General features: G+C 39.6%; 1 protein-coding gene across 1 annotated transcript in view; it reads right to left on the reverse strand.

The window, feature by feature from the left end:
* The window catches only part of PLCXD3 (phosphatidylinositol specific phospholipase C X domain containing 3), a 165,559-nt gene extending 150,921 nt beyond the window's left edge, over nucleotides 1–14,638 (reverse strand). The window contains exon 1 of the mRNA XM_061187745.1: nucleotides 14,404–14,638. Coding sequence (XP_061043728.1) covers nucleotides 14,404–14,506 — 103 coding nt within the window. The 5' untranslated portion in view covers nucleotides 14,507–14,638. The remainder of the gene's footprint in view (nucleotides 1–14,403) is intronic.
* Between the last annotated feature and the right edge of the window lie 201 nt (nucleotides 14,639–14,839).

A 14,839-nucleotide genomic window follows, 5' to 3' on the forward strand; every position in this document is an offset into this window, starting at 1 on the left:
CTTTTGTAAGTAGAAATGGCATAAATCAAAGAAGCAATTAGGACACATGTTGTTAATGGATGTATAAAATAAATAAAGATAATGCAAAGATGCTCACAGACACAGTTCAAAGTATGGTGGCTTGATGCTGAGACACTGAGCATAGCTCCCAGGGGTGGAGCTTAGCAGTGCCACTCTGGCAGCTCAGGGTGAGTGCTGCCTTTGTAATGGCTCCCTGCAAAACAAATTTGAACACTTTTTGCCTTTTGTTTTTTTTCGTAAAAGTGAAAATCGTCTTCAGATTTCTTTTGGTTAGAAAAATAAGTACTAATGTAGATCTTTCATAAAAGCAAAACAGCATAAAGTGAACTTTCAAAAAGTGAAGGGTACCTATAGTCCTAAGTATTTTATTGTTTCAATTTACTATTGTAAATCGGATTGTTTTCCTTTTTTCTCTTTCAGATATTTTGTTGTTAGTGTATAGAAAGGCAACTAATTTTTGTATATTGATTTTGTACCTAGCAACTTTACTGAATTTGTTTATTAGTTCTAGCAGGTTTTTTTGGTGGAGGCTTTAGGGTTTTCTATATATAACATCATGTCATCTGTAAACTGAGAAAATTTACTTCTTCCTTTCTGATTTGGATGACTTTTATTTCTTTCCTTATCGAATTGTAATGGCTAGGTCTTCCAGTACTAGGTTGAATAGGAGTGGTGAGAGTGGGCACCCTTGTCTTGTTCCTGTTTTTAGAGGAAAATCTTTCAGCTTTTTACATATGAGTATGATGTTAGCTGTGAGTTTGTCCTATATGGCCTTTATTACATTGAGATATACTCCCTCTATATCTAATTTGTTGAAAGATTTAATTATGAAATGGCATTGAATTTTGTCAAATGTTTTCTCTGCATCTATTGAGAAATCATGTGATTTTTATTTTTTACTGTATTAATGCTGTGTATAACATTTATTAATTTGTGTATGTTGAACAATCTTTTCATCCTAAAGATAAAACCCACTTGATCATGGTTCAAGATCTTTTTAATGTGCTGTTGAAATAGGATACTCACTTTAGATTTAAGGACACACATAGACTGAAAATGAAAGGATTGAAAAATATATTCCATGCAAATGGAAACTAAAAGCGAGTAGGAGCAGTTATATTTATATCAGACACAATAGACTTTAAGTCAAAAAACTGTCACAAGAGTCAAAAACTGTCACAAAACTGTCACAAAAGGGTCACATAACAATGAAGATATATAAATTATAAATAAATATATACACCCAACATCAGAGTATCTAAATATATAAAGCATACATTGACAAAACTGAAGGGATAAATAGACAGTAACACTATAATAATAGGAGATTTCAATACTCCACTTTTCATAATGGATAGAATGTTCAAACAGAAGATCAAGGAAACAGAGAACTTGAACAACATTATAGACCAAATTACACAGAACATTTCATCCAACAGCAGCAGAATACACATTCTTATCCAGCACACACAGAACATTCTCCTGGATAGATCACATGTTAGGTCACAAAACAAAAGGATTAAATAAATTTAAAAGATTGAAATCATAACAAGTGTCTTTTCTGACCACAATAAAATTGAACTAGAAATCAATAGAAGAATAAAGCTGAAAATTTCTTTAATATATGGATATTAAACTATATACTCTTTAATAACAAATAGGTCAAGTAAGAAATCAAAATGGAAATTAGATAATATCTTGAGACAAAGGAAATGAAAACATACCATACCAAAACTTATGGGATGCATCAAATGCATTAGTAAGAATAAAGTGTATAGCAATAAACACCTTCATTAAAAAAGAAGAAAGATCTCTTTTTTAAGGCAAAAAATTTCAAACAAGAAGTACAGTATGTCTTTTCTGATTTAAAACATTAAAAAAATCTCAAATGAACAACCTAATTCTACACCTCAAGAAGTTAGAAAAAAAAGAACAAATTAAGCCCAATGTTAATAGAAGAAAGGAAATAATAAAGATTAGAGAGGAAATACATAAAACTGAGAATAGAAAAATAGCTTAAAAAAATCATCAAAACTAAGAGTTGGTATTTTGTAAAGATAGACACAATTGACAAACCTATAGTAAGACTAAGAAAAAAAGAGAAGACTCAAATAAATGAAATCAGAAATGAAAAAGGAGACATTACAACTGAGGCCACATAAACAAAAAGGATTACTAGAGACTACTGTGAACAATTTTATGCCAATGAACTGTATAGCCTGGAATAAATGGATAAATTTCTTGAAACATACAATCTACCAAGACTGAATCATGAAGAAATAGAAAATCTGAACAGACCTATAACTAATAAGGTGATTGAATCCGTAATTAAAAATCTCTAAGCAAAGTCCAGGACCAGACAGCTTTAGTGTTAAATTTTAACAAATGTTTAAAGGGTTAATGCCAATCTTTCTTAAACTCTTCTAAAATATTAAAGAGGAGGGAACACTTCCAAACTCATTTTTGAGGCCAGCATTACGCTGATACCAAAGCTAGCCAAAGACACTACAAGAAAACTACAATCCAATATCCCTGATGAATATAAAGGCAAAATTCCTCAACAAAATACTAGCAAACCAAATTCAATAGCACATTAAAAGAACCATACACTATGACGAAGTGGGATTTAATCCAAGAGTGCAAGGATGGTTCAACATATGAAAATCAATCAATGTGATACACCATTAACAGAATGAAGGGTAAAAATCACATGATCATCTTTATAGATGCAGAAAAAGCATTTGACAAAATTCAACACCCTTATATGATAAAAATACTCAACAAACTGGGAATAGAAGGATATTTACCTTAACCTAAAAAATGAAATGCCCACAGCTAACATCATAGTTAAAGCTGAAAATGATTCTGCTAAGATCAGGACAAAGCAAGTATACCCACTGTTACCACTTCTATTCAGCATAGTACTGGAAATCTAGCCAGAGCAATTAAGCAAGAAAAAGATATGAAGGACATCCAAATAGGAAAGAAAAAACTAATATTATTTATGTTTATAGATGACATGATTCTATATGTAGAAAACCCTAAAGATTACACACATACACACAACAACAACAACAACAAAATCAACAGAAACCTGTTAGAATAAATGCTTTTAGTAAAGTTGCAGGATCAAAATCAACATACAAAAATCAGTTTTATTTCTATATATTAAAAATCAACAATCCAAAAGGGAATTTAAGAAAACAATCTTATATAGAACAGCATCAAAAAGAATAAAATATTTAAGAATAAACTTGACCAAGGGGGACTTCCCTGGTGGTCCAATGGTTAAAACTCCACACTTCCACAGCAGAGGACATGGGTTTGATCCCTGGTTGGGGAACTAAGATCCCACATGCTGCATGGCATGGCCAGAAACAAACAAACAAACAAACAAACAAACTTAACCAAGGATGTAAAAGACTTGTACTCAGAAAACTGAAAAACATTTGTGAAAAATTAAAGAAGGTTCAAATAAAAGGGAACACATCCCATTTGTGGATGGAAGACTTAGTGTTGTTAAAACGCCCAAACTACCTAAAGTAATCTAACAGATTCAAAGCAACCCCTGTCAAAATCTCAATGGCATTTTTTAACAGAAATAGAAAAAACAATGCTAAAATTCATATGGAAACACAAAGGACTCCAAATAAACAAAACAACCTTAAGACAGAAGAACAAAGCTGGAGGCATAGACCTTTGTGTTTCAAAACATATTACAAAGCTAAAGCAATCAAAGCAGTATGGTACTAGCACAAAGACAAACATATAGACCAATGGAACAGAATATAGAACCCAGAAATAAACCCACACATATACAGTCACCTGCTCTTCGACAAGGGTGTCAAGAATACACAATGATGAATGTTTAGTCTCTTCAACAAATGTGTTGGGAAAAATGGATATCTACATGCAGAAGAATGAATCTGGACCATACATCATACACAAATAAGCTCAAAGTGAACTAAAGCTCTAAATGTAAGACCTAAAACTGTAAAACTTCTAGAAGAAAACATGAGGGGAAAGTTTCTGGACATTGATCTTGGCAATGATTTCTTGGTTACGACATGAAAAGCACAGACAACAAAAGAAAAAATAGACAAGTGGAACTATGTGAAACTAAAGAACTTCTGGATAGCAAAGGAAGCAATCAACAGAGTGAACATGCAACCTATGAAATGGGAGAAAACATTTACAAATCATATATCTGCAAGGAATTAATTTCCAAAATATATCAACTCCTACAACCAAATACCAAATAACCTGACTAAAAAATGTCAAAAGACTTAAATAGGCATTTCTCCTAAAAAGACATGCAAATGGCCAACAGGTACATGAATGGAAGTTTAGCATCACTAATCATCAGGGAAATTAAAATCAAAACCACAATGAGATATCAACCCACACCTGTTAGGATAGTAATTATCAAAAAAAAACCCAGAAATAACAAATGTTGGTGAAGATATGGAGAAATTGGAACTCTTATTCACTGTTGGTAGGAATGTAAAATGATGCAGCTGCTACAGAAAACAATATGGCATTTCCTCAAAAAGTTAAAAATATAACTACTATATGACGCAGCAATCCCACTTCTAAGTATTTAATCAAAATAATTGAAAAAGGCTATTAAAGAGATATTAGCACTCCCATGTTCATTGCACCATTATTCCCAATAGTCAAGATACAGAAACAACCTAAATGTCCACTGACAGATGAATATATAAATGAAATTGGTATATACATGCAATGGAATATTACTCAGCTGTGAAGAAGGAAGGAAATCCTGACATATGCTACAACATGAATGAACCTTGAGTACATTATGCTAAGTGAAATAATCCAGTCACAAAAGAACAAATACTACATTATTCTACTTACATGAAGTAGGTATCTACTTCATCAAAGTAGAACGTAGAATGGTGGTTGCAGGGCCTAGTGGGAAGGGAAAATGATGAGTTGCTATTTAATGGGTATAAAGTTTCAGTCATGCAAGATGAAAAAGTTATAGGGATCTTCTATACACCTTTGTGCTTATAATTAAGAATACTGAACACTTAAAAAACCATTAAGAGGGTAAATCTTATGTCATGTGTTTTTTAACTACACACACACACAAAAAGTGTCTTAAGAAGCCAAAGGAAGAACATGTTTCAAGAAGAGGAGTGTGGTCAGTCACATCAAACGATGCTGAAAAGTCAGATAAGACGATAGAGAATTATCCATTAGCTTTAGCAAAAAAAAAAAAAAAAAATCATTGGCAACCTAGATAAAAACAATTTTAGTCCAGTGGTGGGGAAATAATGAGATTAGTATGCGGCAGGCAGAGGAAAGGAAATAACCTGAAGACAGAGGGGATATTTTTACAAATATCAGAGAAATAGTGCAGTGGATAGAGACACAGGTGTGGAGTCAAGGGGGATTTTTTTTCTTTAAGAGAGGTAATATTGATAGTAATATATGTTTGTGTAGCGACTGAAATGATCTGGTAGTGGCAGGAAAGAGAGGGGATAAATTTGAGATCAAACGTAGGAGATTTGAGTGAATGGGATCCAGACCATGAGTAGAGAAGCTGGACTTAGGTAGGATCAGGTCATGACTTCTTCTTACCTAAAGAAAATACAGAGTATGCAGAAATAGATGCAGGGGGGTGATGGGTTAATTGTGGGAAACTGAGAAAGTTCATATCTGTTTGCATCTATTTTTTTCCTGTAAAATAAGAGGTGAGGTCATAAGTTTAGAGTGAGGTGGGAAGGAGATATTGATTTGAGAAGCAAGAAGAGTATGAAGTTATTATCTCAGAGAATAGGAAAATGAATTTACTAGGGATGTGCAGTAAGATTACTAGGGATATGCAGTAAGATTACTAGGGATGTGCAGTAAGATTCATGGTCAAAAATGTCTAGTTAGTGGAGCCATCCAGGCTGTGTTCTCTTTCTTCAAAAATATTTAGCCACTGAAGTTTTCTGGGATTGGAATAGGTAGAAAAATGAGTTTAACTGAGTTGGAGTTTTTTCCAAGTAAGCAGAACAATAAAGAGTAAGACGAGAATTAAGGACATTTTCAAGAGTGAAACTCTAATGCTAGACCCAAGGAATTTGAACTGATGCAAAGAGAAACGAGGACATGAGGGGTGACAGTTCTGCAGCCTTCCTTTCTAGCAACTTTCAAGGTGATATCTTTATATCCCCTTGACCAATTTTTTTTTTCTGAGAAAAGCCCAAAGCAGGTCATGGCAGGAGTGTGTTTAGGGTTAATTCTGTGCTGAGACAGCCCTGTTCCTCCTTCTCCTCATCTTCCTCCTCCTCCTCCACATGGCAACAGAGGAGTATAGTCAGAGTGTATTGAAATAGGTTCCCATTTGCCCATGAGGACCCCTTCAAGTACATCTTCCTCTTCACCAGCCAACAAGACAGAAGGGACCTCCAGGGAAGCCTACGAGGCAACTAAGATTGTCATTCATTCATCAGAGTCCACTTACCTTCATGAAGAACATTTCTCCAAGTGAATCAAGGAACACAACCATCATTTATAATGTTGACCAAGGATAAACATGGCTGCTTCATAAAAATTAATTCACAAGAAGAATTCTTCCATGTGAAACGTTAACATTAGCTGACATTTAAGATAGAGTGGTGTACGAGTTGTCCACTCCCAGGATCCATAATGAAATATAGAAACATAACAAGAGCACATCTAACAAATCAATGGACCATCTGTTTCAGTACCTGATCTCCGGAGGTGACTAATCCTGGCAGCTTCTCAAGCATGTTTAACCGTCTTCTCCTGACCCTCTTTCTGACCCATCTTCCTCTCTTAATGGAGCATAATAAAAGGATATGGTGCTGTAGAAAGCTTCTGGTTGCCGAATTTCATTTGAACCATGGTAATTTTCTCTCTCACTTTCCCCTGTCTTCTAGAATATATGATTTTTATAATTTTCTGGTCCCCAATCTTCTGAGACTGACCCTAACCCTACACAGAGAAAGAGAACTAAGAGAATCTATAAGCTTCTTGAGGATAACAAATTCCATGATTGTACCTAGAAGTTCCTTGAGTGCCCATGGGTAATGGTTATGGATAAACCTCATTGGTGGTAATAGGTAAAATTTCCAGATTAACAGAGCTGACCCCTTTAACCAACAATAGTTAAAATGTGTGCATATGTGTGTATGAGATTTAACCTTCTCTTGAAGGCTCAGAGCACATCAATTACTCTATTAATGTGCTTTAAAGCAATGAAGGTGTTAATAATTACCTTAGGTCTATCAGATTATTTGGTTCTATTTACATTGTCCCAGGCTGTTCACTGGGAACAGTATGGACCCCAGCTTCTGTTCCTACTCTGGACCTGTCTGGAGGAATGATTAATTAGGTAGCACCAGAGGTCAACTTATAGGAAACATCAAGAAGCTTCTTGGAAAAGAAGTTATCTTAAGAGAAAGTTGATACACCTATGGGCATGCACACACACACATGCACATGCACATGTGCATGCAGAGAGTGCATTAACATTGAGAATGATGCAGAGTACAGAATAAAACCCATTGTCCTCTGCCCAGCCCTCATAAACTCATACCTGAGTCTTAGGGCAAGGTGGCAACACCAAAAGAATCAACATAAATTCAAAGAGCTCTTTTGTTGGCATCCATACAAAAAGCAAAAGGATTGAAAGGATCTGGCAGTGTTGGCACTCATGGCTTCAGCAGTGACAGGGCCAGCAGTAGAACTGGCATCAGCACCTTTCACAGTGGGAGACCCAGTTCTGGGAGCCTTTGACCACAGTGGAATCCAAGGCCCTTGTTACTCATTAACATCCTCAATGTTGGGCCTCTGCAGACTTAGCACAAGCCCTGGTGGGACTGCCAGCAGCAGTGGTGTTTTGGGTATAAAACTATGGAAGTACAGTCAGTTCCTCTACACGTCAAAGCAGCAAACATGACAACTCCCCATAGGTTCCCCAAAACAGGAAAGAAGGAAAATTGCAGATACTACGTGTGTGGTAGCCCACAAAATCGGTTTATAAAACATATTTAAGAATTTTTCCAGAGATTTCTAGAACTATTTGGGGTTTTTTAATTATTTTATTTATTTATTTATTTATGGCCACATTGGGTCTTCGTCGCTGCACACTGGCTTTCTCTAGTTGCGGAGAGCGAGTCTACTCTTTGTTGTGGTGCATGGGTTTCTCATTGCAGTGGCTTCTCTTGCTGTGGAGCACAGGCTCTAGGCACAAGGGCTTCAGTAGTTGTGGCATGTGGGCTCAGTAGTTGTGGCTCATGGGTTCTAGAGTGCAGGCTCAGTAGTTGTGGCGCACAGGCTTAGTTGCTCCGCAGCATGTGGGATCTTCCCGGACCAGGGTTCAAACCCGTAGCCCCTGCATTGGCAAGCTGATTCTTAACCACTGCGCCATCAGGGACGCCCTCTAAAACTATTTGGAAGTCCATGAAGGAGGTACTTGAGAGTGGTCAAAACTGACGATGAACATGACTCCGATTTTACTTTGGGGCCGATAGAGTTTAGGGAACATTACATTTTGTGTCCCTGTATCCTCATTTATTAGTCTTCCCTCATAAATATTTCCTATTTTTATTGCTGATGTATGTCACTCAACAGTTTTACTCCTCCTCTTTGTAACTTACTCTTTCTATTTTGATTAGGTAGGGTTGGACTTAAATAGGATACAATAAACTCTAAGTAATGATATGAGAAATCTTCATATGAGTAAAGTGTGGGAGCCTTAACATATAAACGTATCTATTTTAACAACTTGAAGGTTCCTTTTAAAATTTTAACTCTTTTAGAGCACTGATTATGCTAAAATAACTAAAATTCAAGCAAGTGAGTTATAACCACATTTATGCATGTTTCTATTCCATATAAACCATGATTTAAATAAATGAGGTATGGTTTGCAAATACGAAGATTGATCATCTTCTTTCCATCAAAACTCAAGTTACTGTTTACCTTTGTGTTTGAGATCTTTCTGTTGCTGATTATTACTACAGTTTGCATTTATGATGCCACTATTACTTCAGAGCAATATTGAAAAGTTTTAGTTTATAGATAAGGTGAACAAATCTGTGATCTATAAATATAACAAAAGTAGCTGGTCCTGTAACACACACAAAAAAGTGGGATTAAATAGACAAGAACCAATATGGAGTGTCCCCTAAATTGTCATTAGTGACCACTAGCATCACCAGATGGTCTGATTTTAAGTGCTGCTGACAGCTGGTATCAATGAGCATCAGGACTTTAAGGAAATGAGGGGGAAGATTTTACATTTATCACAGTGACCTAATTTGAACACTTAGGTAGCAATTAAATCACTTTTATTGTGATTTTATTGAACTGTAATGTCAGTTATCAGAAATGTTCCCAACATGGGCCATTAGCCTTGAGTCAGACATGGGGCTCTGGCTCTAAGCCTGATAGTAAATTTTAACACTCACAGATAGACTGCATGGTCTGTTAGAAAGAACTTAGTCAAAGATGTATATTTAAATTTGGTTCTGCCACTTACATAAAGGTTCCTCTTAGAGATACCCTAAGCAGTGTTTCTCAAACTAAATGTGTATATAAATCACCTGGGGATCTTGTTAAAATGCAGATTGTGATTAAATCGGTCTGAGGGCTGGGGTCCAAGATGCTGCATTTCTACCAAGAACCCATGTATGCCGATGCTGTTGGTCCCTGGATCAACGTTGAGTAGCAAGGCCTGAGGAGACTATTGATAGAACATGTGAAAAGCATGTGTGTTCGTGAGAAAACACTTTGTCAACTGTAAGATGACGGAAGTATCATTTTATATTGATTAGTAATAGTTGGTGATTCAGTTCAACTCATCAAGAAAGAGCCCCAGTATGATAAATTATTTTCCAGCTATTCAATTTTTTTCTTTTTAGCAAAATCAAAAACAAAACTGGGAATTGGAAAGGCAACACAAGAAAGATAGTCATTCTAAACAATTTTGTTGTTTTTTGATTGCTTTGAAAAATTAACTTCCATATCACTATCAGAACTAAAATGATGAAAAACAATGCCCTGTTTTTTAAAAGAAACTTGTACAATTAGACCCAGTCCCAGATTTGCTCTGTAGATTGTCTCATCCCAATCAAAATAGAAATAGTAAATTACAAGGAAAAGGAAGATAGTTGGCTCCGGGAACAACAAGAAGAGATCACTGTGAGGGAAGAAATTTAAAACTAATAAAAGCCAACACAAGAACACAGAAACTGGAGCTATATAAACAACTAGTTTCCCTAAGTAAGACTGTTCTTTTTCATTGGTGTTAGCATTTTCTGGAAGAGCGTACAAAATCTACAAGAACAATGATCAATTTCTAAAGCATTTCTGTGTTCCTTATCTAAAGTACAGTCAACAATTCCTGTTCAAGTTTTGATTTGAAAACTGGCAAGGAAGAGACCAAAGAAAGGCATATCACTTCCAGATTGGTAGGTGGCAAGTTTAATAAGCAGGGAACTTACCTAAGAAGCTTGTTTTAAGGCAGCTGCAAGATGACTGGATCTCCGCGGCTACCCGCCAGAATCTTAAAAGTTTATATACAGGCCTTAAAGAGGTTCAGCCACATACACTGTCCAGATGGTCTCAGTAACACATTGCTCTCTCAAGGCTGCATCCTTGAAAATGGTTCCCACTGTGTGAACAGTGGGCAGAAAGTACATTCCAAGGACAGAGGATGGGGTAAGCAAACTCTGCCCGGGTCCAGCTCGAAGGCCAACTGGTAGTCAACGCAGTAATCAACTCTGACACCAAGGAAACATACACTCTTTCTGAGATTCTAGTCCCACAACATTTTAGCCAATCTTTCATTATTACATGGTCAATTTACTGTATTATGTGAAGAAGACTTTCATCACATATCAGAAAATACATAACGGACCCCTCCCATGGAGTAAAAACCCTTCCTGATCTTTTAGATTTTGGACAGAATGACTCCCTGTCATAGATCCAGATCACCAACAAATTACCCAGATCAAGCAACAGCTTGCTTGCTCCCATGATGGATCTTTTTACAATGGTTCTGGCAGCTCTATGATTATAGAGTTAGAACTCGGCTTCAAAGATGCCAGAAATTCATCAGACTTCACCTGAATTTGATACTTTGTCTCCCTGCTTCCATCCCTGTTTATCCTCTCTCAACTGTTTGTGGTGAGAGGACACATTATTCATAAACCAAAATGCCAGGATATTGTTAAGCAAACATGCATGAATGAAAACTTAGCTTGGTGTCATCAGATATAGGAAGAAAAGACAAATGAGACCAAAATCCAAGTAACTGTCAGTGTGTTACGACACTACCATTCCTTTGAAAAATAAAGTGAAAGTAAAACTACTAATAACGATTACTAATTTAATTCCTTAGGCCAGTCAATACCAAACCATGAGGCCATTTAAATGCAAAACAGCCACTGAGAAATTTGGTTATGAAAGCATTCAAGATGCAGACACTTGAGAAACACTTAAAGATGCCAGAACTGCACACCTGGTGGGGAATATCACACACCTGCAGATTGTTCTTTGCACTAGCTCTGGGTAATCCAGATCAGCTGCCCCAGGTGGATGGCTTCATAATTAGACAGCTCTTCACTCTCCAGTTGCTCCACCTAAGAAACCCTGAAGCTTTGAGGATGGCAGAGCAGCCGTTCCCTTCTACAGAAAAACACTTGCGTGGTACATCAGGAGTGGTTTTAAATGGTGGAGATAATTACTTAATTCAAGCTGTAGCAACTGGCCAAGTAAACAAGCAGCAGCCAGGAAGCTATTAGCATGATTTTAAGGCAATTATTCCATTAGTGTTTAATAGTCTCCAATTAGTCTTCCCTGACTATCGAAGTTTGAACGTCTTTTTTCCTCCAAAAATTCTCACAAGTTGAGTAATGCGGAAAGGTACCAAGCCCATTTTTAAACCTGGATTTATATGTGCGGATCTGCCAAATGTGCATTACAGAATCGTGGAGGAATTCAGGCGTGTAGATTGGTGAAATAGGGTTTTTTTTTTTTTCTCAGAAGTATTGAGAGTGAGAATGGAAGGCTTTGCAGGGGATCCACTTTGAGTATAAAACTAAGAGGAGTTGGGAAAGCAGTGGAAATTCCCACTGCATCCAATGCCATCATCATTATGTCTCTGCTGTAGGACTATCAGAATATCAAAGCCTCTGACCTCAGGTTTTCACTTTGTCCTGTGGAAAGAAAAGAAAATTCATCCTGTTCCTGCTAATGCCTATTTCCTTGTCCTCTCACCCTGACTAGTACTGGTTGTTGCTGAATCATCCAGATACAAACCCCAAAGCATTTCCCTCCAAAATTCCTAGGAGATTTTTCCTAAGGACCATTTTAAGGGTTATATCACTGAACTGATTGTAGGTCATTTCCCTTCACTGAGGTGCAGTTTTCACATCTGTGAAATGGAGTTAATACTTATCAGCATTGACTGCTTCACAAGGTTTGGGGAAGGATTATGTGATCTGGGTTACATACTAGGGCTTTGAAAAGTGAAGTACTATAAAAAAGTAAGTTAGATTCAGACATGGTATCATACCATCCCTCAGAACTTGCAGTGTGAACTTGGGCTTTTAACCTCCCTGTGTCTCTGGAGAGTCACCTATCAGGAGGCTGGCAACAGAGTCCTTGCCCGTCTTACCTTTTATGTGAGCACAAATTCTCAGGTGAGACCATGTAAAAGTAACCTTCTAAAAACCAAAAAATAAAAAGCAAGGAAGAAAAGAGGATAGGAATGCCTGTGGAAGTGAGAGTGGAATTTTGCCAACACAGTTCTGTGCTTTCTACTGTCTCCTTCAAAAGAGCAATCCCCAGGCTCACCCAGGGAGCGGGGTAAGTGCAGAGTGGAGAAGCTGTCTTGTTCTTTTCCTTGGAGACACCTGGGCTCTTGGGAAGCTACCTCTTGAAGAAGGACAAAAGTAGACGAACCCTTCCCTTCCAGGGTTGGTTCTCAGAGTGTAGCCTGTGCCTATCATAACCGCCAAACATCCGCTTGATGAACGACCATTGATTTGAGTTACTGATCAATTCCAGGGCTAAGGGCTACTGGTTAGAGACTCTTGGGATTTTCGAGAAAACCCATCTTTTCCTCTTTTTTTTTTTTTTTTTTTTTAAAGTATGATTTCCCCCAGTGGCTGAGAGGGGGCGCCGGATAGGGCAGATCTAGAGAAGGCAGACCAGAAGGTTGAACTTGATAACACGGCACAGCTTGGGGCAGGGGGTGGACAGCCTGTCGGTATTTTGCCCTCTAGCCGAGTCCTGGAAGGGTCAGGCATCTGCACCCTCAGCCCAAGCGAAAAGTCAACGAAGTATGGCTGTGTCCCCAGCTGTCACCGTGGTACACCGACCTGAAACGACCCTCCCTCCTGCACATCCGAACTAGGGTCTGCTGCGCTCCCGTCCCCAAAACCTGCCCGGTCCTCTGGTCCCAGTCGTGCGCGCTATGCTGAAGCCTCTGGATGCCTCCAGTCTCTTCCTCGCTTTGCCCAGGCTTCCGTCCTGCTAGCCTGTCCGGACACCGCCGCAATCGTCTTTTTCCTAAGATTTGCCTATTAATCCCACCCCTCCGCCGCAGCTCACGCAGGTTCCCCTGCCCAGCTTCTGTCCCGAACAACAAATGCACGGTCCACGAGGGTTTGCCTTCCCGACCCGCGCGCTATAGGCTGCTAACAGCCCTTGGACCAAAATGCAGACGGTGGCCACCCGGCCAGGCCCTCTAGGTCCACGCAGATCAGGAAACTGCCCCCTCCGCTCCTCTCCCCCTCCAGCTCCCGGTCAAGGGCAGCGATCACGCCGCCGCCGCCGGTCCCTGAACTTTCATCACTCTTCGGGAAGCGCTTTGTCTCTTTAAAGGAGACTAGGGACGAATATTAATGACTCGGGTAGGTTCTAACAGAGAAATCCACCAGATCCACTTGATTCCGTGACAGGGATGGAGTGGGAGGTCCACGGGCCGGAGCCGAGCCCTTAGGACAGCAGCTCGCTCTCACCGGTCACTATCACCCCACAGCCCCAGAAATCGCCCCCAGCCCCAAGTCTTCGGAGAAAACGTGGCAGGGGGGCACGAGGGGCCGTCCTGGAGCCAAGCCTTTCCCCTGCCCCAGCCCTCTCACACAACCTGCTTCAAAAACCCATGGAAAATCAGTCACCTTGACTCCCCGCGCCACGGTCCCCAGACGTTTGGAAAGCGCCAGGAGCCCGGACATCCCAGGCACGCACTCGCCTGGCCGAGACCCACCCCTGGAGACGAGTTTCCCTCCCGCGGGCATCGTGGCCAGTTACCACTTCGTGGCGGATAAAGCAGGGCGGGGCAGGGGGAGCGGACGCCGGGCGCCCCGTCGGCAGCCTCAGCGCGCCTACCTGGGATGGCTAAATTGGTGAGGGGGATGCTGTGGATGCTCTCGGGCAGAGTTGCCATCCAGTCGGCGAATTTCAGCTCGTTCTTCCCTTGAGACGAGGCCATCGTGCGGTCGCTGTGCCGCGCGCTGGTCCTCACGCTCCTCGGGCAGGCTGGCAGGCTGCTGCCGCTAATCGAGGGTTTGCTCCAGCCCCGCTAGAGTTTACACTCCGCTGTGCGCCACACCCACAGGATGGCGCAGACACATGCTAATTTTAATAATTATTCAAAACACCCCATGCTCCCTTAGTGCCTCCGCCAGACTCCGCTGGAGCTTTTGTTCCTGACGTCCGCGCTCAGCTTTCTCCTCTCTCCCCGCCCTCCCCGACTCCCTCCTCCTGTCTTATCCCTCCTATGCGTCTCTGTCTTTTCTCGCCATTTCTGCAGCGTTCCTTGGCT

This window comes from Eubalaena glacialis, chromosome 4, assembly GCF_028564815.1.
Source record: "Eubalaena glacialis isolate mEubGla1 chromosome 4, mEubGla1.1.hap2.+ XY, whole genome shotgun sequence".
NCBI classification, from domain to species: Eukaryota; Metazoa; Chordata; class Mammalia; order Artiodactyla; family Balaenidae; genus Eubalaena; species Eubalaena glacialis.